The sequence below is a fragment of the Plecotus auritus genome (assembly GCF_963455305.1).
Source record: "Plecotus auritus genome assembly, chromosome: 8".
NCBI lineage: Eukaryota > Metazoa > Chordata > Mammalia > Chiroptera > Vespertilionidae > Plecotus > Plecotus auritus.
The window spans coordinates 97,443,760-97,464,660 of NC_137782.1; the positions used below are offsets into that span (position 1 = coordinate 97,443,760).

Genomic DNA, 20,901 nt, shown 5'->3' on the forward strand with positions numbered 1-20,901 from the left:
CTACCCTGATCTGAGACCCCAGGGGTCACACTCTGCATGCAAACTCGTCCAACCCCGCCTGGGGTACAGCCTGGGAGGGGCAGTGCTCACCTCCTTGGCCCGGTCCATGCCGTGCAGAAGCTCAGAGACCCGGACCAGGGTATCGCTGGCAGCCTGCAGAGTGTCCCTCAGAGTGGCATTGTCACGGGACAGCTCCTGCTTCCAGTGCTGGAGGGGAGGAGGAGTGAACAGGAGGTAACAGAAACACAGAGGCATGATGGGGTGAGGGGGTGGGTAATGGGTGAGGGGAGAAGGGGGTGAAGGAGGGTGATTGGGAGAGGTGGGGCTTCAGGGTAGGGAGGGTAAAAGGAGGAAGGGGAGAGGAAGGGACGGGGAGAAAAAGGGGTGAAAAGGAGGGAGGTTCTGTACCAAGGCCTCCTCCAGGCGCTCCTGGTTGCGGCTGTTGAGTTCCTTGGCCTCCTGTGTGGTGCCCACTGCCCGGTTCAGGGCTTCTCGCAGATCCATGAGGCCAGCCTCATGCTGGGCAAGCTGGTCACGCGTGCGGGCAGCCAGCGCCTGGTTCCCCTCCCAGTGGCTGGTCAGCTGCTCCTGCACACGGGCCAGCACTGGCAGAGACCCAATATGGGGATGATCACTTGGGCAGTGACCACTCCATACTAACCTCTTGGCTGAGTCCTCGCCCCTCCCCACCTCTGCCCTGCGGGCTGACCACTTACGTCTCTGGGCCTCATCCAGCTCGGCCTCAGCCACTGCCCGCGGGGCCCCCAGGTCACGGGCCCGCATTTCCCCAAGCAGTCGGTCCACCTTGGCCAGTGTCTGTCGCAGCTGCTCCCCGGATGGGGCCGAGGCATTGCCCGGTGACAGGTGGTCTGTCATGAGTTCTGAGGGTTTGAGGAGGAGCCATCAAGCCCGGGGCAGACCTCGGCCCACTGGCTTCCAGGCCGAGGCCCTGCCCCAGCATCACCAGCGCATCCCAGGAAGCTCCCTGCCAGCCTGGCCCTCTGGCCCACACCCCTTACTCCACAGCCCCACAGCCGTGTCCCTCTGCTCAGCCACTCCCTGGGCACTCCCCGCTCTGGCCCAGTGCTCAGCTGGGTCTGCACTTCTCCTGGACGCTTGGGCTGGGCCAGGGCCCTCCAATCTCTTGGTGGCGCATTTCCGTTTGTAGTGACGGTGCTCACCATCGAGTTTCCCGAGAGGTAGGGTGCCTGGGAGGGATGCTTGGGCCCTTCTGCAGTGTCCACCCGCCCTCTTGCTCTGGCCACACCCACCACTGCCCCCACCTTCCGACTGCCCTGCTGTTCCCTGGGTGAGCACCATCTCCCCATTGAAGCATATGAACCCTGCCGGCTCCTCAAGGTTGAGCCGCCTGGAGGCAGCCCCTGCTCTGAGCCTTGAGCATCATTCAGCTCACCCGCTGCCCCGCCCACCTGGGCCAGCCCCTACCGCTCAGGGTTCGGTCCAGGTCCAGGATGGCCTTCAGCAGTGTCTGTGCCCGGCCCAGTGTGGCCTCCGTGCTGTCCAGCAGCTGTCCAGCCCTGACTCGGGCCCCTGTGGCCTGTGGACACAGTACCCCATCAGCCCACAGCCTCTGCTGGCTGGAGGGTGTGGGGAAAGGCCAGGGGCCTGGGGAGTGGCCTTGGTCCTGAGCTGAGGGTTGGGAGTGACAATGGAGGGTTTGGGGCTCACGGAGAGGGCCTATGAGAGGGGTCTACTGAGGAGAGGGCCTCGGGGCTCGGGTCCTGCCTGGCTGTCCATCCGCTGGGTGTCCTGCCCAAGACTCTTGCTCTGTCTCTCCAGTGCCTCCAGCTGTTGTGTGGTCTCATGGCGGGGGCCTGCGGGGCTCCGGAGCTGGCTCTGGGGGGAAGGGATAGTGAGGGCCTGCCACCTGGGATGGGGAGGCCAGGAGCCACAGCTCAGTACCTGCAGGTCCGCGATGGAGGCATTCAGCCTGTGCAGCTGGGCCCAGGCCAGGGAGCTGGTGTTGATGCCTCGCAGCTGCTCCCGGATGGCGGGGAGGAGGGTGCCGGCCCGCTCCAGGTCATCCAGGAGCAGGACCACACAGTGGTCACACACTGTGGGCAGGCGGGCAGGTCAGTGCAGGGTGTGGGGTGGCCATGGGCAGGGAGGTCTCGGGGTCCACATGGTGGGGATGGGTCAGCCAGGGGCCATGGAGTTGGCATGGGAGCACTGAGCTGGGCTAAGGGGACAATGCTGGTGAGGGCCAGAGGTCTCATTGGGAGGGGGTCCGTGGGTCAATGTAAGACAGGTGTGGGGTTCCTCGGAGAACTGAGAGGGAAATTTGGGGCCACAGGACTCCTCTGCAAGTTGAAGTTAGTGCTGGGGTCACCAGGGCAGTGCCAAGCTGGGGTGAGATGGGTGTGGTCAGATGGGTGGAGGTGAGTATGGGGACGCACCTTCGCAGTGCACGCCGCCGCTCCCAGGACCGCCAGGCACCAGCACCTGGTGCTGGTGGCTACAGGTGTCACAGCGCTCCCCGCTGAGCCCAGGGGGACACGTGCAGCGGCCCGTGTGCACGTCACAGTGGCCCTCCTGGCACTGGCAACCTGGGGCGGGGGCAGGGTAGGATAGGGTGTGTGGCTGGCAGAGGGCCCTGGGTACTCGCCACCCTGAGGTGCCCCACCCCATGGTGCCCTGCCCGTTGCACTCACGCCTGCAGCCCTGCTCGGGGAGCCCCCAGTGGCCGGGGGCACACTCTCGGCACTGGAGCCCCCCAGCACCTGGCATGCAGTGACACTGTCCACTCTGGGGGTGGCACTCAGAGCCCTTGGAGGCTGGTCCACAGGCGCACGGGTGGCAACCGCTGCAGCCCTCGAAGCCGAAGTGTCCTTCCTGCAGGCACAGGTGTGGTCACAGCTCTGCCAGCCCTCAAGACCCGGCTTCCTCCACTCCTTCAACCATAAGTTTCTACCCTGGCAGCCCCAGGCCCCCCTCCAGTCCCGAGGCCCCACCCCTCCAGTCCAGAGGCCCCGCCCCTCCAGTCCTGAGGCCCCACCCTTGTACAACAAGGCTCGCCCCTCCCAGGCAGCCCTACCTGACAGTGGTCACAGCGAGATCCTGTCACACCTGCCTTGCACAGGCAGTACCCACTCTGGGGGTCACAGGCCTCTGTCCCACACGGGGAGCAGTCGCACCCTGCAGAAGGTGGGCTGTGAGGTAGCCCTCCCCTCCCCGAGCTTCCTCCTTCCCCCACCAGGCTTAGTGTTAGTGAGCTCCTGCTGCCTCCATCTCCTCTTGCCCCCATGGGAACCCCGGGCCCTCACTTTGTACCACCTCCTCCACCCCTGCTCCAGGCCATTCCACACAGCCAGGTCCTCCAGCTCCCATCACACAGCTGCCCTTTACATCCCACTCTGCCCTCCCACCGCAGTCCAGGCTCAGCCAGGCCTGGCAGGAGCCTCATGGGATGCCTCAGCAGAGGCTGGCCCCAAAGCTGCCCTGGGTCTTATGGGGGAGGACTGGTTGGGTCTGCCCTCTTCCTGCTGGGCCCAGCATGGGACATAGCCTGCTCCCAGGGGATATCCAGCATCCCCCCCCCACCTGCAACACCCCTCCCCTGAGGCCTACGGGTGCAGTTGCCGGGCAGCAGGGCGTTGCCATAGAAGCCAGGGGCGCAGGTCTCGCAGTGGGGCCCCGTGGTGTGGCGCAGGCAGCTGTGGCAGGCGCCCGTCAGGGGGTCACAGTCCTTGAAGATCATGTTGGGGTCCCCATTGCCACTGCAGTTGCAGGGTTGGCATGAGCTGCCCAGCACCAGTGGGTTCCCGAAGAAGCCAGGGGCGCACCTGGGATGAGGGCGGGGTCAGCAGCGGTGTGGCTGTGCTTGAGGCTCGTCCCCCGCCCCCCCCCCCCTGCCCCAGCTTGCCCTCCAGCTGCTCCTGCCAGGCTCACCGCTCACAGGAGGCTCCTATGTAGCCGGGTTTGCAGAGGCACTGGGTGCGGCCACCTGGAAAGACGCAGCCCACCGCGAAGCTACAAAAATGGAGGCGGTTGTCACACACCTGCACACCTGCGCGAGCACCTGTGTATCCAGACTGGGCCAGCCTCCGGGAGTCAGGGGCCCTGCCTCATGGACCCACCACAGCTGCCCGGACCTCCCGGAAGTCAGTGCTGACTCGCCAGCTTACTTGTTGGAAGGCACTGAAACCGGGCAGGGGCAGCTGACGCAGGGGGCTGCGGGGTCCTCTGTCCCAGTGCGCACGAAGCCAGCCTGGCAGCGCTCACAGTGGTCGCCCTCAGTGTTGTGCTGGCAGTCCTGGGGCGTAGGAACAGGTCAGCGCTGACAGTGGAGGCCCCAGTTCCCACCCCAACCCTGCTGGGGGCCCTGCCCAGGGTGCCTCCTCAGACCTGTGTGTCCGTAAGTACTGACCCACAGGTCCCTCGTGGCTCCCTCCACCGAGTCCCACTCACCGTGCAGGTGCCCGAGCCTGGGATGCAGAGGTCTGAGTGGCCGTGGCACTGACAGGGGATGCAGCGACCCAAAAAGAGACCTTTGATGTCCCGGTAGTAGCCAGGGGCACATTCCTGGGGGGAGCATTGGTGGTCAGGGAAGGAGGCAGGGTAGGGCCGCACTCACAGGTCAGATTCAGACCAGCGGTGGACAGGGTAGTGGATGGTCAAGGGCTGATGGTAGATTAGCAGACAGATGAGCAAGCGGCTGGCTCAGCCTGTGGTGGGAAGGTTGGCGTGCTTGGAGGGTGACACCCAGCGGGTGGAGAGAAGGGTGGGTGACACCAATGGGGATGGGAGGCAAGAGTGGACACTGGTGGGGAGGGCCAGATATGCATGGGTGGGGCAGACTGACGGTGCCTGCCCTCTCCCCACCTCACCTGGCATGAGTCCCCAAGGTAATTGGCAGGGCACATGCACAACTCCACATTGCTGGCAAGAGGCCCCCTGCCCATCTTGCTGGCCACCTCCAGTGCCACCCTGCGCAGGGAGACGGCCCTGGAGAACTTGGAGAAGAGGGCGCGGATCTGCAGCTGCTGCAGGCCGGCCAGCACCATCATGAGCTCCTCGCGGGACACGGCGCTGTGGGTCTCCGTGTGCCGAAAGTTACCCTGCAGGGCCACCACAGGTCCTCAGTGGGGCAGACCAGGAGCCCAGAACAGACCCTTCCATGGGGTGGGGCTCTCAGGTCATGTGGGGCAGGAGGGGGTTACACTCGAAGCTGGAACAACCCATCCTGGGGGGAAGCAGTGCCTGGATCCCTACCTCGCCATGCACAAAAGCCAGCTCTGAGTATGTTAGATTTTAAACATACAAAGATAGTTTAAGCTTTTAGGAGAAAACTTATGTGTGTACTTTCTGATCTCAGAGAGACAAATACTTTTTAAGGAAGACACAATACTAACTGCAAATGAGAAATTCATAAATTTGAGCACATAAAATGTAAGAACTGTTCTTCAGAAGACATCTTAGAGAAAGACAGGCGAGCCGGCAACTGTGCGGCAAAAGCCATGTCTCCAAAGTCAGGAATGACACAGAACTCCTCTAAAAAGATAAAGACAACAGGCGGAGAGGGAAATGGGGCAAAGACACACACAGGCAGGGACCAGCAGGGGCCACAGGGCCCAGCTGGGAGCAGGGAGTGGAAGCCAGCATGGGCTGTGAGCGTTGCCCACGGGCAACCACAAAAGCGAGCGTGGGGTGAGCCCTGTCCTGCTCCTGGACCATTTTCTAACGTGAGTGGGCACAGCAGTCCTGGCCCCTTTTGGCCTTTTCTGGGCCATGCTGGGTTCTAGCCAGCCCCACTCACCTCCACTAGCTGCAGCTGCCCCTGGTGCACGTGCCCGGGCTCCGGGTACCCTGGCTCCAGGAACATGATGCTCATTTGGTTGCCCTGGGGAGGCGGGCAAGTGCGTGGTCAGGGCTGCCCACTGTCTTGGCTTGGCTGTGCCCACCTGCCCACCCGCCACACCACCCTGGCAGCCACCTGCAGCAGCACGTCTGGCCGGCTCTCTGTGGGGAGGAACACATCTCCCCGCTGGCTCTCCGAGTGGAGCTCATAGCGGAGGGTCCCCCCGTAGGATGACACCTGGAGATGGGACAGAGGAATGTGACCTGGCCAGACTGTCTCCATAGGCCCAGCGTCTCCGCAAAGGTCTTGAGCAACACTGGGCTGGGCCTGTGGGCTCACGGAGCCCCCACGCCTCCCAGGACATGGCACCCTCCTGAGGCCCAATGTGCCCACTCACCCGGTCCCCCAGATAGGAGGGCGGTGCCTGCCAGTACAGCTCGGGGACGGTCTCGGGGAGGTGCTGCAGGTCCGCGTGGAGCAGCCCTGCCTCCGCCCGCAGCTCGTGGGGCACCACTTGCCGGTCACTGCTCAGCAGCATCCAGCCCTCCATGTCCATGAACTGTGGGCACATGGGCAGGACACTCCGTGAGCACCCCCACGTTATAGGGCTCACCCCACACTGCAGAACCCGCCGGTGGGGGAGCAGTGTGTGCCCTCCCGGAAGCGGGGAGCCTCTTGCGGCCCTGCCCACGCACCTCCTGGCGGGTGTGGATGGAGCTTCCGCAGCGCTCCGTGGCACCGAAGCAGAAGCAGCGGGTGCAACCTTTGGGGTTGGCAGCGTCCAGGGAGAAGGTTCCCAGGCGGCACTGGTCACATCTGGGGCCCTGAACGTTCTCCTGGGGCAGGAGGCCAGGGCAAGGCAGTTGGCCAGCTATGTGCTGGCCCTCAACTGCCTTGGCTCACCGTCAACCCCTTGACAATGGGCCACTCTCCCAAAAGGTTCCAGGGAGCCCTCCCAGCCCCCCGAGGCTGCCCTGAATGGATGAGGCAGGACGAGGGGTGGGCAGGGCGCAGGCCCTGGCCCCCTTGGCCTCCTGTCCCTCACCTTGCAGTGACACTGGCCCGTGAGGGGGTCACACACGCTCGGCGCAGAGCCGGCCTGGTGGCAGTCACAGGGGTGGCAGCTGGGGTAGTCATAGAAGCCAGGAGCACAGGTATCGCAGCGGCGCCCAGCCACATTGGGTCTGCACCTGTCAAAGGAGTGCAGAGGCGGACTGGGCCTCCCCTCTATCAGGACCCTCACGCTGTAGCGAGAGAAGGCAGGCAGTCCCCTGCCCCCCAGAACTGAAGGAGAGGGCACTGCGACCAAGGAGGGAGTGTGGGCTCAGGACCTCTGGACCCAGAAATGCTACCCTGAGCCCCAGGACCACCTTGCAGTTACGGGGCCCCTGCCTGGCTCACTTGCACTGGCCGCTGTCCTTGTCGCAGGTGGGGTCCGCCAGCTCCTGCACTCCGGGCCTCGAGCAGTTGCATTCCTCACAGCCAACCAGCGGGTGGCAGCCGAAGGTCCGGGGCTGGCAGGTGACACAGCTGGGCGGGACGGTGCGCGGTGGGCAGAGGCAGTGGCCTGTGAGCTCGTCACACAGGCGCCCCTCACAGTCGCAGGCTGCGGGGAGCGTGCACAGCTGGTGGCCCCTCTGCCCCTCACAGAGGCCCCAGACTGCAGCCCTCCCCACCTCCTGGCCCTGCTCCACACAGCTCTGGGCCCTGGCCTCAGGCAGCTGCTCTGATGTGGGGTCAGCCACCTGGAATCGCCATCCTAGAACCTTCTGGACAACCCTGCAAAGCCTGGGTTGGATGCTGCCTGAGGTCCCACAAGACAGGAGGTGGCTGGACTGGTCTGCCAGGCTCTAGAACGTTCTCCTGACCAATGTCCACATTTCCTGGTGGGAAGCTCCTCTGAGTTTAGGCACCACCCCCTCACTGGCGAACCCGTGGACTGAAGTACTCACGTCTGCAGTTGGGGAAGCCCCAGTAGCCAGTGGCACAGCGGGAGCAGTCTCGGCCAATGACGTGAGGACGGCAGGAACACTGACCCCCATAGGGCTCACATGTGGGGCTGGTGGCACCTACTTCATGGCAGCCACAAGGCCGAGCCCCATTGTTATAGAAGAGGGAGAGAGAGGTGGCCGCATCTCGGCAGAACTGGGATGAGCTGGTGGGGCTGGGGTGAGGGGCAGGTGGTGAGGCCATCTCCCTGCCAGGAAACCCTGCCCTGCCCCCCCCCCCCCCGCCCCCGCCCTGAGCCCAGCCCACCTGATGTGGTAGCCGTGGGTGGCACACTGGCTGATGAAGTCATAGGACTTGTCCAGGGGCTCCTCCTGGAGGTAGCTGGAGCTGTAGGCGTCCTCGGGGACCACCAGCACGTACTCCTAGGGCACCGGGGTCTGGTCACCTCCCGTGGGCCCAGCAGAGGGCCCGGGTCAGGGGAGTGTGCCAGATCCTGCCCGGTGGAGCTCATCTCCGGGGGCCTCCGCACTGGCCGAGGCCTGGCCAGGCAGCTAAGACAGCGGGGGCATCACACCCAGCCCTGGGCCCCCACCCTGGCTGAATGACTGCGGGTGGTGTGACAAGTGTGAGGCTGGGTGTGAGGAGCGAGGTGTGCGCAGATTCAGGACGTCTACATCAGGGACACCAGCCTTGGACTCACCACCCAGAGCCAGCGGCCCTCGGGCACACGCACGGTCACGGTGAGCTCGTTGTCGGTCACGTCCAAAATGGCCTGGCCCTCACATACCACCAGGCTGCGGCAGCCATAGCCATGTGGGCAGAAGGTGGCATTGGCATGCCCTGCAGAGGCAAGAAAAGGCAGGTCATACCCCAACACTCACAGAATCTCAGGCCCCAGGCCTCCTCTGGGCAGGGCCGTCCTGCAGTCACCAGGGAGGAGTGACTAGGCCTTCACACTACTCAGACCAGCCATGGCCCCTGGGCTTGGCTGAGTGGGAACAAAATAGGCAAACACGTAGAACACGTGTCATCAACAAGTGTCCCATAGCAAACCCTCGATGGCCTGTGGGTGACGGGTGACCCCTAACTCCTAAAACAGACGTGAGGAACAGAGTCAGGAGGGGTTGGGAGGTGGGGCTGCTGGCACTGGACACTGGGTGGGCCCGAGGGCAACTCGTTTGAGAACTGATGACAGGAGGGGTGTGTGGACCTGTCACTCACAGCCAGGTGACAGGCATCGTGCCATGGGCCACGGGAGCCACACGCCATCTGTGCACATCGTGTGATGACCACACGGACTGTGTGGATGAGGGCGCCTGGTCGGGAGTCTGCCCTGCCCCGCCCCACCACCGCTCACCCTGCCAGATGCGCTCACCTTGCCAGATGCGGCCCCCGTTCACGAGGACCTCCACGGCGAAGGTGGGGTGGGCAGGCTGGTAGCCGTGCAGCAGGAAGGCATAGCGGCCCAGGGCGGGCACATGGGTGGTGAAGACCACCGTCCCCTGCAGGGACAGGCTCCATGAGTGGGCAGGTGTGTGGACACTGGGGTTCCCCTGCACATCCCACCTCACCCACACCCGTCCTCACCTGGGGGTGTCGCAGCAAGGTGGGTTCGGCATCAGGGTCCACGGCGGTGGGGGGCCGTGGCTGGGGTCCAGACGGGGGTGCACCTGGCGTGAGCTCCTGTGAGCGCGTCAGTGGGAGGCCGGGCGGCAAGGGCAGCACCAGGCAGTCCTTGAGGATGGTGGGCTGGGGCGGCTTCGGGAAGCGGGAGGGCAGGCAGGAGGCACTGGGAGGGGCATGGGGCTGAGTGCTGGCCTGGCCAGTGTGCCCACAGGCCGCTCAGCCCCTCCCGCCCTTAAGCCCCTCCCACTCCATACCTGCTGGGGCTGAAGGCCCCATGGCTGCTAATGCAGCGGACCCGGGGCTCCACAAACTCCAAACTGAACATCTCCATGGGCACCAGGTTGATACTGTGCTGTGGGCAGAGGGCCAGGCGTGGACATGGGCACGCAGGTGGAGTCTGTCCACACTGGTGTCCAACCTGAGTCCTGCTCTTTTTAAATATATTTTATTGATTTTTTACAGAGAGGAAGAGAGAGGGATAGAGAGTTAGAAACATCGATGAGAGAGAAACATCGATCAGCTTCCTCCTGCACACCCCCTACTGGGGATGTGCCCACAACCAAGGTACATGCCCTTGACCAGAACCGAACCTGGGGCCCTTCAGTCCGCAGGCCGACGCTCTATCCACTGAGCCAAACCGGTCAGGGCCCGAGTCCTGCTCTTGACACCAAGTTCCTGCCTGCTCCGCTAGCTCCTCCTCTGGCTGCACAACCTCAGCCCTTGAGTGCAGTTTCTGGGGCCTGTGGCACCTCCCAGTTGTCCCCAAGGGTGGTCCTCTCCACCAGCCACCCCATTGCCATCTGCAGGTTGACCGCCTGCCTCCTCCCAACTCCCGGGATGGGTTCATGGCGGGCATTTCTGCCTGTGCTGCCCACTGCGATTGGAAGTGCAAGACAAATGTGACCGAGCAGACGCATCGCAGCAGTGGCAGGAACGCTGCATGACCACGGCAACGCACACATCAGTCGCTCACACGGGTCAGCAGAAGGGCGCCCTGTGATTTGTTACAGAAAGTCCCTGAACAGAGGAAGGGTGCTGCCCGTTTTGGGGGTGGCTGCCCTGGGTGCTCTCCCGTGTGCATGGAAAGTTGGACACACCCTAGTCCACGACCACCAGCTGGGAAACAATGGGGTCCCAGCGGACAGCCCAGGAGCCGCCGCAGTTGTCCCCATCGTTAGCAGCACGGGAATACACTGCTCCACGCAGTGGGACCAGCAACCCTGCCCCAGCCACAGGGCTGCCCTCTCCATGGCCAGGCTCTCGCTGGTACTGGATGCTTTTATAAAAACGGTGCATCTATCACTCTGAAAACTTCCTAAAGGCCTAGGGAAGTGGCTGCAACAGACCGTATGATACTTCGCAGAGGGCAAACGTCATCGTTTCTGGTCTTGTGTTGAATAAACCCTGATGCTTGGTTCTGGGCTCCAAATAGTGATGAGATTGCAGTGTTCTTTGATTACGGCCTAATCACAGCGACTTGATCAGCCCTGTGAGGCTGAGGCAGAAGAAATTGCCACCCTGCTGCTGAATGCTAAGCTTCAGGACCCCGTCACAGACTCTTCCCAACCCCAGGGCAGGGCCCTGTTCACACGGGGATCTGCTTTGGTAAATTATACCAAAAAATGGACTTTTATGAAGATCACCATTTCTTTCCTACTCCAATGCATCATACTTCCTTATGTGGTCATGGTGTTACTAGTAAATGAATGGACATGTTATGCCCACAGGAAAAACCCTGCAGGTGAGAGGGTTCTAGAAGAACAGAGACAGGCACGAGCTATCGATGGCACTGGTGATGGGGATCTGGGCTCGTTACCTTCTCTACTTTTTTTGATGTTGTTAATCCTCACCTGAGGGTAATTTTTCCATTGATTTTTAGAGAGAGTGGAATGGAGGGAGGGAGGAGGAAGAGAGAGGGAAAGAGGAAAAGTGAGAGGGAGGAACATGGATGTGAGAGAGACACATTGATTGGTTGCTTCCTGCACGTGCCCAACCGGGGCTAGGGGTTGAACCTGCAACCCAAGTACATGCCCTTGACCAGCAATCAAACCTGAGGCCCTTTGGTGTGCAAGATGACGCTCTAACCACTGCGCACACTGGCCAGGGCTCTTCTCTCTACCCTTTATGTGGGTTTAAGCTCTTCTGAAAGACCTGCCGCCAAGGGGGTCCTGGGCCATGCAGGTGAGGTGTCAGGGCCTTACCAGGAAGAAATGCGCCTGCTGGGCCGTGAGCCGGACGCTGGCCTCTGTGTCCAGGTGGAAGGCCACCAGGTGGTGCTGCTTGTCCAGAGCGGTGCCCCGGCAGAGGGTGCTGGGGGTGGAGCAGGGGCAGTCAGCAGGTGAGCAGCCCTGGGGCCCAAATCCCCCCACCTCCGCCCTGAGTACCTGTACAGGCAGGGGAGCAGAGTGAGCGCCCCCTGCTGCGGGAGATGCTGTGGAGTGTGCACGACCGCGCCCACCTCCTGGTGGGCCTCCTCATTGGCGTACTCCACCACCAGGGCATAGCGGCCTGGCCTCGGTACCGCCACCTGCAGCTGGACGTCCACCTGAGGGGGCAGGGCAATCAGAGGCCTGCCCAGCCCCCACCTGGAGAATAGGACCCCACATGCTTCCTGGGACACATCCTTCTACGCCTGCTGCCTGGGGCCCTCCCCCAAGAACACTGCAGTCACTTGGCTCTCTGCCCTCTGTTCACTCTGGCCTCCCCGGCCCCCTGGCCTCATCTCTGCTGAGCACAGAGCTCAGAGGTCTAGCCTGAGCCTTGAGACTGAACAAACCAACTGCCACGCCCTCACAATGAGCAAAAGGGCTGGGGCTCAATACAGATGAGGCCCTGAGGGTGTCCTGCACCCGTGTCCTCTCACTGCAACATGGACCCCGTCTCCCAGGCCAAGGGTACCCTTCCTCGCAGGTCTTGGCCCCGCCTGCCACACCCTGGGGTCCCAGGGACACGCACGTCATTGCCCTGGCAGACGACCAGCATTGGGTGCGAGGGGCTGAGCTGCTTCCGGGGGCAGGGCCGGGGGAGGCTGTTGTCACGCAGACACAAGGCCTCGAGCCCAGGAGCCGAGGGGAAGCCATCCAGGGGCAGGTGGGTGTAGAGTAGGCAGCTGTGTGGGGGACACAGTCTTCGGTCAGCATGGGGCCAGAGTCCTGAGTGCAGTGATGGTCAGGCCCCCACCCCTTGCCAGGCCAGCCCTCACTTCTCCCCAGAACGCTGGGCGTCTGGCCAGAACGTGCAGGCCTCGGTCACCCACAGCTGCAGCAGGGCCGCTTCGTAGTAGGCGCTGGGCAGCAGCACCACGTAGTCCTGCAGGTGGGAGGGGGGAGTCAGTGCTGCGGCCCACCCACTCAGCCCCCGCTGCCCTTCTCAGACCCGCCTCACCAGGAGCACCCCTTCAGCCTCCACGAGCAGAGCCCAGGTGCCAGGGTTCAACACGAAGGGCTCCCCAAAGCCTCTCTGGGGCACGGTGACGAAGGTGGGCTCAGTGCTGGGCGGGAAGGCCACAAGCTGGCTCTGCTCCGTGCCTGGGGTGGGGACGGGCAGGAAGAATGGACACAACCCACGACAGACCACCCCAGGCCACATGCCCCAGGGCCAGCAGGGCAGGCAGCTTTCCCTCCTGTGCATGGGCCCGTTGGGGCTGGGGCTGCGGGGGTGGAGGTGTGAGTGGATGCAGGGGTTTGGGATAAGGTGGGGAGGGGAGAGGGCGTGGGAGTGGCCCCCGATGCACTCACAGTTGGCACAGGTGGCAAACTTGCCCTCCTCCTGCACAGAGACCCGGCCGCTCACACTCAAGGGCCCACGGTTGACATATCGGAATACGAGCCAGAAGAGGTCAGGGGAGGTCACGTTCAGCCTGGCCACAATCCTGGGCTGGGGGGACATGGTAAATCGGGGTCACCCTTTCCTGGCCATTCACAGCTGGGTCCTGTGGCCTCAGAGGCCTGCCCACCCCACTGGACACTTTAAGCTGCACCCTGGGAAAGGGCAGCCCACACCCACCTGGATGGGTGCCATTTGCGCGTAGCCCCTCCAACTAAAGTTCTCAAACTCAAGGGGGTTGAAGCCAAAGCGCACAGCGTGGCCCTCGGGCGTGGCTGCCTCCTCCAGCTCCAGGCGCAGGTGGTGCAGGTCAGGGAGGTAGTGGTCCGGCGCTGGCCTGGCCACAACACGGGTGTCAGAGCAGCCTGCAGGCTGTTTGGGTGGGGCAGGCTCTGGTCGGTACAGCCCCCCAGGGTCCCCAGGGACAAACCCAGAGGACCAGCTACCTCCCATAGGCTTCTTCCCCCCAACCAATTGGAATGGGGTACCCACTCGCTGCAGGTGGGGCCATGCGTGTTGGGGCGGCACCGGCAGGCACCCGTTCTTGGTTCACAGCCCTGGCCCAGCGCACCGCCAACATCACACCGGCAGCCTGTACAGGAGGGAGGGGGTGAGGTCAGTGCTGCCTGGCCCTCACCTGCCTTAGTGCTCCTCCCACAGCCTGGCTCAGGAGATAGGCCCTGGGGCTCCATCCACCTTGTCAGGAGAAACAGGGGCTGAGAAGCCAACCGGGACTCGGCACAAGGGAGGTTCTGAGTCCAGGCCCAGGAGTAAGGGGGCTAGGAATGATTGGTGATGTCTGTTGGGGGTGCAGGATTGGAGGGAAGGGGCCTGAGGGCAGAGCCCTCTCCCATGCCCAGCTTGGACCTGGCCAGGCATCAGGAACAGCTCAGTGAGTCCCAGTCCAACATCAGGGCCTCCCCATGCCCAGACCCCACCTGGCTCTTGACTCATCTGTCTCCCCAGGCCTCAGCCCTCCCAGACGTGGTCTGAGGGCCCAATAGGAGGGCACTCACTGTGGCAGCCGAAGTAGCCGGCCTGGCCCAGCCCAAAGAAGCCGTCCTTGCACACTGCGCAGGTCTGGCCGCACACATGGGGCTTGCAGAAGCACTGGCCATTGCCCTGCGGGGCAAGGGCGAAGGTGGGACTAGGCAGGGAAGGGTGTCCCAACGTACCTGCCTCTAGATCCCCCAGCACCTTGGCCCTCAGACTCACCAGCTGGCACTCGGCAGCTCCACCCAGTGTGCCCCTGGGGTCGCAGCTGCAGCCTGGGGGAGGGAAAGAGCAGGCCTGACAGTGGGGGAGGGAGCAGGAGGGCCTGGACTCTGTGAGGCCAACCTTCACCTCCCTGTCCCTCCAGGGTTCTTCCCCAACCCCAGCATCCACTCTGGGCAGACTCACGGGTGCAGCCCTCAGGGTTGCTGGAACTCAGCCCCCAGAACCCAGGTTTACAGCGATCACAGCTTGGCCCCTCCACATGTGCCCGGCATGTACATAGGGCCTGTGCCTGGGAGAGGTTGAGACTGAGGGTCAGAGTGGGCCCCTCCCCTCCTATCTACAAAATTTCAGCCCTGAAGCCCTGGCCCTGCACCATCTCTGGCATCCCCCAGAGTGGGGACGGAGGACCCGCCAGGGGAACAAATGAGCCATGAGATTTCCCAAGTGACCAATTCGCAAGGGAAGCATTGGCCTCAGCCCCATCAAGGGCTGACTGGGCTCACCTCAGGAAGGACACGATCGGCTGGGGCCAGGCCAGCAGGGTGGCAGGAGCCAGCTGTGGAGACACCCGCACGGTCAGTCCTTAGTCACTGACTCTAATGGCAAAGAATTCCCCAGGCCTGGCCAGGCCCCACAGCTCCCACATGTGTAAACAGGCATGAAGATGTGCACTTCCATGTTCTGGGCCCCACACCACAAGGGCATGTGCCCTTTCCCCGCCCCAGCACATGAACACACATGTGAACACACATGTGAACACACATGTGAACACATATGCACACATGCACAGCATATGGACACAACCACAACACATGAACACACATCCAGGAACAAACACACGGAGATGTGCATGGACACTAATGAGGATCATGGATACACACCCACAGCATATGAACCTCACATGGACGCATGCGAGAATAACCACATGGACACATGCATGGGCACAGAGCACACAGACAGTGGCAGGAATGCCCAGCACATGATGTGTGCAGTGTGTGAGCCTGACTCGCACATGGCACCAGCCTCACCTTCACAGTAGGGGAAGTTGTAGGTGCCGGGCACACACGTGTCACACCGCAGCCCTGTCACTTGGGGCCGGCAGCTGCACTGCCCGCTGCGGGGGTCACAGGCTGCATCCAGGGAGCCGTGGGCAGAGCAGTAGCAGGCTGGGGAAGGACGGAGGGTGTGGGCTTGGGCATGCAGTGGGATGCGCATCCCTCCCAGCCTCCTGCAAGGACACTCACGGGCACAGGCGGGGAAGCCGTGGAAACCAGGGCTGCACTCCCGGCAAGTGGTGCCTGCGTAGCCAGGGCGGCAGCGACACACCCCGCCTACACTGCAGAGCTGATCCAGGGCCCCCTGGGGGTCGCAGTCGCAAGCTGCAAGAGACACAGGGGCAGGCCATGGGCACCGGCAGTGGCCCTCCTATACCCCACCTCCAGGCTTCTGCCCAGCCCCGGCCCTCTGCTCACCTCGGCAGTCAGGGTAGCCATGGTGGCTGGGGCGACAGCGGTCACAGTGAGGGCCACTGAACTTGGGCCGGCACAGGCAGTGGCCAGCCTCGTCGCAGCCCTCGGGCAGGGTCCCCGTGGTGCTGCAGCCACACACTGCGGGGCGGAGAGGGGCACAGGGTGCTGAGCAGGGCAGACAAGACCCCAGGCCCACCATGCCCACTGGGGAGGCCTTGCTCACACTGGCAGAGGGGGAAGTGGAAGTAGCCAGGGGCACAGCGGTCACACGTGGCCCCCTGGAAGCCTTCCCGGCACATGCACTGGCCCGAGTCACGGTCACAGTCACCGTCCACCACTCCGGGGCTGGAACACTGGCACGCTGCAGGAGGGGTGGCCACACTTGGTCCAGGGTCTATGTGGGGATGGGGTGGGGACGGGAATGGGGCTGGACTCACGGTGGCAGTCCTGGCCGAAGAACCCTGGGGCACAGAACTCGCAGTAGATGCCCTGGAAGTTGGGTTTGCATAGGCAGCGTCCCAACTGCGGGTCCTTCTGGCAGGCATTGTCATGCGTCCCACCAGCATTGCAGTCGCAGCCTGGGTAGGGGCAGGAGGGAAGCCTCAGAATGCCCTGCCGACCAGCTCTCTCCGCAGGAAACCTCCCTTCTCCACAAACCCATATCCGTACATTCTTTTATTTTTTTATCTTTATTGATTTCAGAGAGGAAGAGAGAGACAGAAACATCAATGATGAGAGTGAATCGACTGGCTGCCTCCTGCACGTTGGACTGAGCCCGCAACCCTGACCGGAATTGAACCTGGGACCCTTCGGTCCGCAGACCAACGCTCCATCCACTGAGCCAAACCAACCAGGGCATATCCATACATTCTTACGCTGCACACATATAAACGAAAAGACAAAGGCAGGTGGGCACTGGGCTTACGGGAGATCACTTCGTAAGATGTATAAACAACTAACTACTATGTTGGACATCCAACACTAACATAATATTGTATGAAAATTGTAATTGAAAAAAATATATTTTTAAATTTTAAATCACACAAATAAATGACAATAAAAATCCCCAAAAGGGGAAGTTGACATTCCAGGGAAAACAGTGGTGAGTGATGAAATGAGGGCGACTACACATACGTGGACTCGTAGTCATTTGTGATGTAGATACCAAGTCAACCATGGGCGTTCACACAACCACAAAAAATTTAAACTCAGAATCATAACACGGCAAGAGAAAATTCTAGTCGTTTTTGTTGTTATTAATCCTCACCAGAGGATATTTTTTCCATTGATTTTTAGAGAGTGGAAGGGAGAGAGAGAGAAACACTGCTGTAGACACATAGATTGGTTGCCTCCTGATTGGAGCTGGGGATCAAACCTGCAACCCAGGTATGTGCCCTTGGCCAGGAATCAAACCCGTGACCCTTTGGTGTAGGCTGATCACTGAGCAACACTGGGGGCAGGAAGAAAGGAGAAAAAAATGTGTTCAAGTCTTAACTTGTGCATAAAAAGAGGGCCATAACTACAATTTAGATTTTGTTACTGAGAGAGAAAAACAGCTCGATATTTGTCCAAACTATAAGGGTGACCATGGGCCAGAATTTATAAACCCTCAGAGAAGAAAATACAAACCAACCAACCAAAACCAAAACATGTTTGGTTGCTCAACCAGCAAAAGGCAAGAGAGGGAAAATTAAGCCAAAAGGGAGAAATGCCACCATCCCTGTACCAGGCCAACTCCCAACTGAGACAAAACCCAAAGGCCTCAGTTTGACTCTAAAAGGACAATTCGGTCATGTCCTCCTGAAAGGACGCACCTCGAACTACTCAACAGGAAACAAAGCTGATGATGCAGAGCATTCAGTGCAGGTATAGAGAAGGTGAGCGTGGAGATAGGGACGCAAATCCAAGGCCACGAGCATTAATGGGGACAAAAGGAATGTGTGCTGAGAAAATGGACTTGTGTCCCCCCACCACAAGAGAGGCAGCAAACCCAAGCCTCTAAGAGCAGAATAAACATGGTCTTAAGGTGCAGAAAGCTAAATAAACTACCAACATTTCGAGAGTTTGGCAAAACCAGACTCCTATAGAGACAGACTGAATAGGCTGTTCCCAGAATGTGGCAAAAACCACGCTCAGACAGAGTGGATTTAATAGCATAATTAACACGCCTGCTGGAACAGGTGCACACACAGAGATCTGTATCCAACAGAGAACACATGCTCCTGCCACGTGTTCATGGAACAACCCAAAAGGGTGGAAAACAAAATACCAAATTCAAAACACAAAAAGCAGAAATCGTCCGGCTGCTGAATCTGACTATGATGTAGCAAAACGAGAACTGAACTGACAAAGAAAGGGCAGCGCCTGGCCAGTGTGGCTCAGTGACTGAGTGTCGATCTATAAACCAGGAGGTCGTGGTTTGGTTGGTTGGGGCACATGACGGGGTTGCAGGCTTGATCCCCAGTGTGGGGGTGTGCAGGAGGCAGCTGATCGATGATTCTCTTTCATCATTGATGTTTCTATCTCCCTCTCCCTTTCCCTTCCTCTCTGAAATCAATAAAGAGATTTTTTTTTTTAAAAGAGCAGAAAGAAAATCAAACCACCAAGAGTGACAAACATGCTTCTAAAAAACTCTGGTCAAAAGCAAATAAAAACAAATGACCGACTATGTAGAAAAAAGCAATAGTGAGAACACAACAATCAACTTTATGCGATACACCTAGCCAAAGTTATACTCTGAGGCAAACTGATAGCTTTTGCCCAGGTTTATCAACCTCAGTACCACTGACATTCTGTGCTGGACAACTATCATAGGGGTGGGGCCGTACTGTGCACTGTATGTTGTTTTTTGTAAAGATGTACTCTTCTTATTTTCTTTTAAATATCAGAGAGGAAGGGAGAAGGAGAGAGCGCTAGAAACATTAATGATGAGAGAGAATCATTGATTGGCTGCCTCCTGCACACCCCACTCTGGGGATCGAACCTGCAACCGAGGCATGTGCCCTGATCAGGAATCAAACCGTGAACTCCTGGTTCATAGGTTGACGCTCAACCACTGAACCACACTGGCTGGTATGATATGTTGTACACCCTAGCCTCCCTCCACCCACTGGATGCCAACAGCACCCCCAGTTACAACAACCAAAAAGACATTTTAGATGTTTTCCTATGGATCAAAATCACCCCTGCATAAGAACTGCTGCTTTAAACCTTTGAATTGACAACTAAGAAAAATTGAAAAGAAATAATTCAAGAAGCTATCAAAAACAATAATAAACCACAAGAAAGGATAGAGAAGGCATTAAAGACTTTAGTTCCAAAATTTCTATATAAGGAAACAAAATCTCTGCCCCACATGAGTCAGAGAAACCCAAGCAATCTTGTCCTATAACCTTGGGCTATCCTTAGAAAACACCAATAAATTCAGTGCATTTCTGTTAGGTCAAATGAAGGAAGAGACAAAAAGAAAGAATAAAAATAGACAATCAAAAGTCACAGGTTCGATTCTCAGTCAAGGGTACATACCTGTGAACCCCTTTCCAAGTATTTTACAAGGTGACTTACAAACCAAAGCAAGATGGCACAAACTAACAAGAAACCTTTGAACCAGTCTCACTAATGAAAGCATCTATGTTCAATGGCGAGACCATGTTAATAAAATTCATTATATAATCCACAGATTAAAAGTGCAATACAGCTTGGGTGGGAACCTACTGAATTGAAGATATTTGCAAACGATACATTTGATAAGGGGCTAATATCCAAAATATATTGAAAACTCATAGCCCTGGCCGTTTTGGCTCAGTGGATAGAGCATCGGCCTGAGGACTGAAGGGTCCCAGGTTTGATTCCGGTCAAGGGCACATGCTCGGGTTGTGGACTCGATCCCAGTAGGGGGCGTGCAGGAGGCAGCCAATCGATGATTCTCTCTCATCATTGATGTTTCAATCCCTCCCTCTCCCTTTCTCTCTGAAATCAATAAAAATATGTATTTAAAAAAAAAACCCAAAACTCATACAATCCTATCTAATAAAAGAGTAATATACAAATTGACCATCACTCCAACACACAAGATGCCGCCCCCATGTGGACACAAGATGGCTGCCACAAGATGGCCAGCAGGGGAGGGCAGTTGGGAGGGACCAGGCCTGAAGGAAGGGCAGTTGTGGGTAATCAGGCCAGCAGGGGAGGGCAGTTGGTGGCAATCAAGCCTGCTGGGGAGGGAAGTTAGGGGTGATCAGACCAGCAGAGGAGGGAAGTTGGGGGCAACCGTGCCTGCAGGGGAGAGCAGTTGGGGGGGGTCCAGGCCTGCAGGGGAGGGCAGTTGGGGGGGGGTCCAGGCCTGCAGGGGAGGGCAGTTAGGGGTGACCAGGCCTGCAGGGGAGGGCTGTTAGGGGTGACCAGGCCTGCAGGGGAGGGCAGTTAGGGGCAAACAGGCTGGCAGGGGAGCAGTTAGGCATCAATCAGGCTGGCAGGGGAGTGGTTAGGGGGTGATCAGGCTGGCAGGCAGAAGCGGTTAGGGGCAATCAGGAAGGCAGGCAGGCGAGCAGTTGGGAGCCAGCAGTCCTGGATTGTGAGAGGGTTGTCCGACTGCCCGTTTATGCCCAATCCTACCGGGATCAGGCCTAAACAGGCAGTCAGACATCCCTCGAGGGGTCCCAGATTGGAGAGGGTGCAGGCTGGGCTGAGGGACATCCATCCCCCCGCCCCTGTGCATGAATTTCGTGCACCGGGCATCTAGTTCAATATAAAAATAAAAAACCCAAACAGCCCTGGCCAGGTGGCTCGGTTGATTGGAGCATCATCCTGTACACCAAAAGGCTGTAGGTTCAATCCTGGGTGGGGCACGTACAGGACGTACAGGAGGCAACTGATCAATGTTTCTCTCTCACATTGATATTTCTCCCTCCCCCCTCTAACAAAAATTATATATATATATATATATATATATATATGAAAAATATCCTCAGATGAAGATTTAAAAACACACACCCA

At 59.5% G+C, this 20,901-nt stretch overlaps 1 protein-coding gene across 5 annotated transcripts in view; it reads right to left on the minus strand.

Moving 5' to 3' along the window:
* LAMA5 (laminin subunit alpha 5) overlaps positions 1-20,901 on the minus strand; it is a 49,763-nt gene that overhangs the window by 8,032 nt on the left and 20,830 nt on the right. For 4 of the 5 annotated variants that reach the window (XR_013961426.1, XM_080684370.1, XM_080684368.1 and 1 more), the window contains exons 12-54: positions 16,344-16,484; positions 16,130-16,267; positions 15,910-16,044; positions 15,682-15,816; positions 15,466-15,603; positions 14,941-14,993; positions 14,621-14,726; positions 14,435-14,487; positions 14,236-14,341; positions 13,712-13,811; positions 13,400-13,556; positions 13,132-13,270; positions 12,779-12,921; positions 12,597-12,703; positions 12,350-12,503; positions 11,779-11,939; positions 11,596-11,704; positions 9,649-9,746; positions 9,356-9,557; positions 9,144-9,270; positions 8,469-8,608; positions 8,075-8,190; positions 7,771-7,982; positions 7,220-7,424; positions 6,864-7,008; positions 6,514-6,654; positions 6,216-6,377; positions 5,954-6,055; positions 5,777-5,860; positions 4,848-5,078; positions 4,429-4,542; positions 4,146-4,273; positions 3,910-3,990; positions 3,589-3,803; positions 3,056-3,156; positions 2,673-2,853; positions 2,418-2,567; positions 1,924-2,075; positions 1,747-1,857; positions 1,447-1,558; positions 717-881; positions 409-605; positions 91-207 (exon numbers count right to left, since the gene is read on the minus strand). Coding sequence is in view for 4 of the 5 variants with exons in the window: in XM_080684370.1 (XP_080540496.1) it covers positions 91-207; positions 409-605; positions 717-881; positions 1,447-1,558; positions 1,747-1,857; positions 1,924-2,075; positions 2,418-2,567; positions 2,673-2,853; positions 3,056-3,156; positions 3,589-3,803; positions 3,910-3,990; positions 4,146-4,273; positions 4,429-4,542; positions 4,848-5,078; positions 5,777-5,860; positions 5,954-6,055; positions 6,216-6,377; positions 6,514-6,654; positions 6,864-7,008; positions 7,220-7,424; positions 7,771-7,982; positions 8,075-8,190; positions 8,469-8,608; positions 9,144-9,270; positions 9,356-9,557; positions 9,649-9,746; positions 11,596-11,704; positions 11,779-11,939; positions 12,350-12,503; positions 12,597-12,703; positions 12,779-12,921; positions 13,132-13,270; positions 13,400-13,556; positions 13,712-13,811; positions 14,236-14,341; positions 14,435-14,487; positions 14,621-14,726; positions 14,941-14,993; positions 15,466-15,603; positions 15,682-15,816; positions 15,910-16,044; positions 16,130-16,267; positions 16,344-16,484 (5,864 nt within the window). In the remaining variant the exon portion in view is untranslated. The remainder of the gene's footprint in view (positions 1-90; positions 208-408; positions 606-716; positions 882-1,446; positions 1,559-1,746; positions 1,858-1,923; positions 2,076-2,417; positions 2,568-2,672; positions 2,854-3,055; positions 3,157-3,588; positions 3,804-3,909; positions 3,991-4,145; positions 4,274-4,428; positions 4,543-4,847; positions 5,079-5,776; positions 5,861-5,953; positions 6,056-6,215; positions 6,378-6,513; positions 6,655-6,863; positions 7,009-7,219; positions 7,425-7,770; positions 7,983-8,074; positions 8,191-8,468; positions 8,609-9,143; positions 9,271-9,355; positions 9,558-9,648; positions 9,747-11,595; positions 11,705-11,778; positions 11,940-12,349; positions 12,504-12,596; positions 12,704-12,778; positions 12,922-13,131; positions 13,271-13,399; positions 13,557-13,711; positions 13,812-14,235; positions 14,342-14,434; positions 14,488-14,620; positions 14,727-14,940; positions 14,994-15,465; positions 15,604-15,681; positions 15,817-15,909; positions 16,045-16,129; positions 16,268-16,343; positions 16,485-20,901) is intronic. The other variant, XM_080684369.1, reaches the window with a different exon arrangement.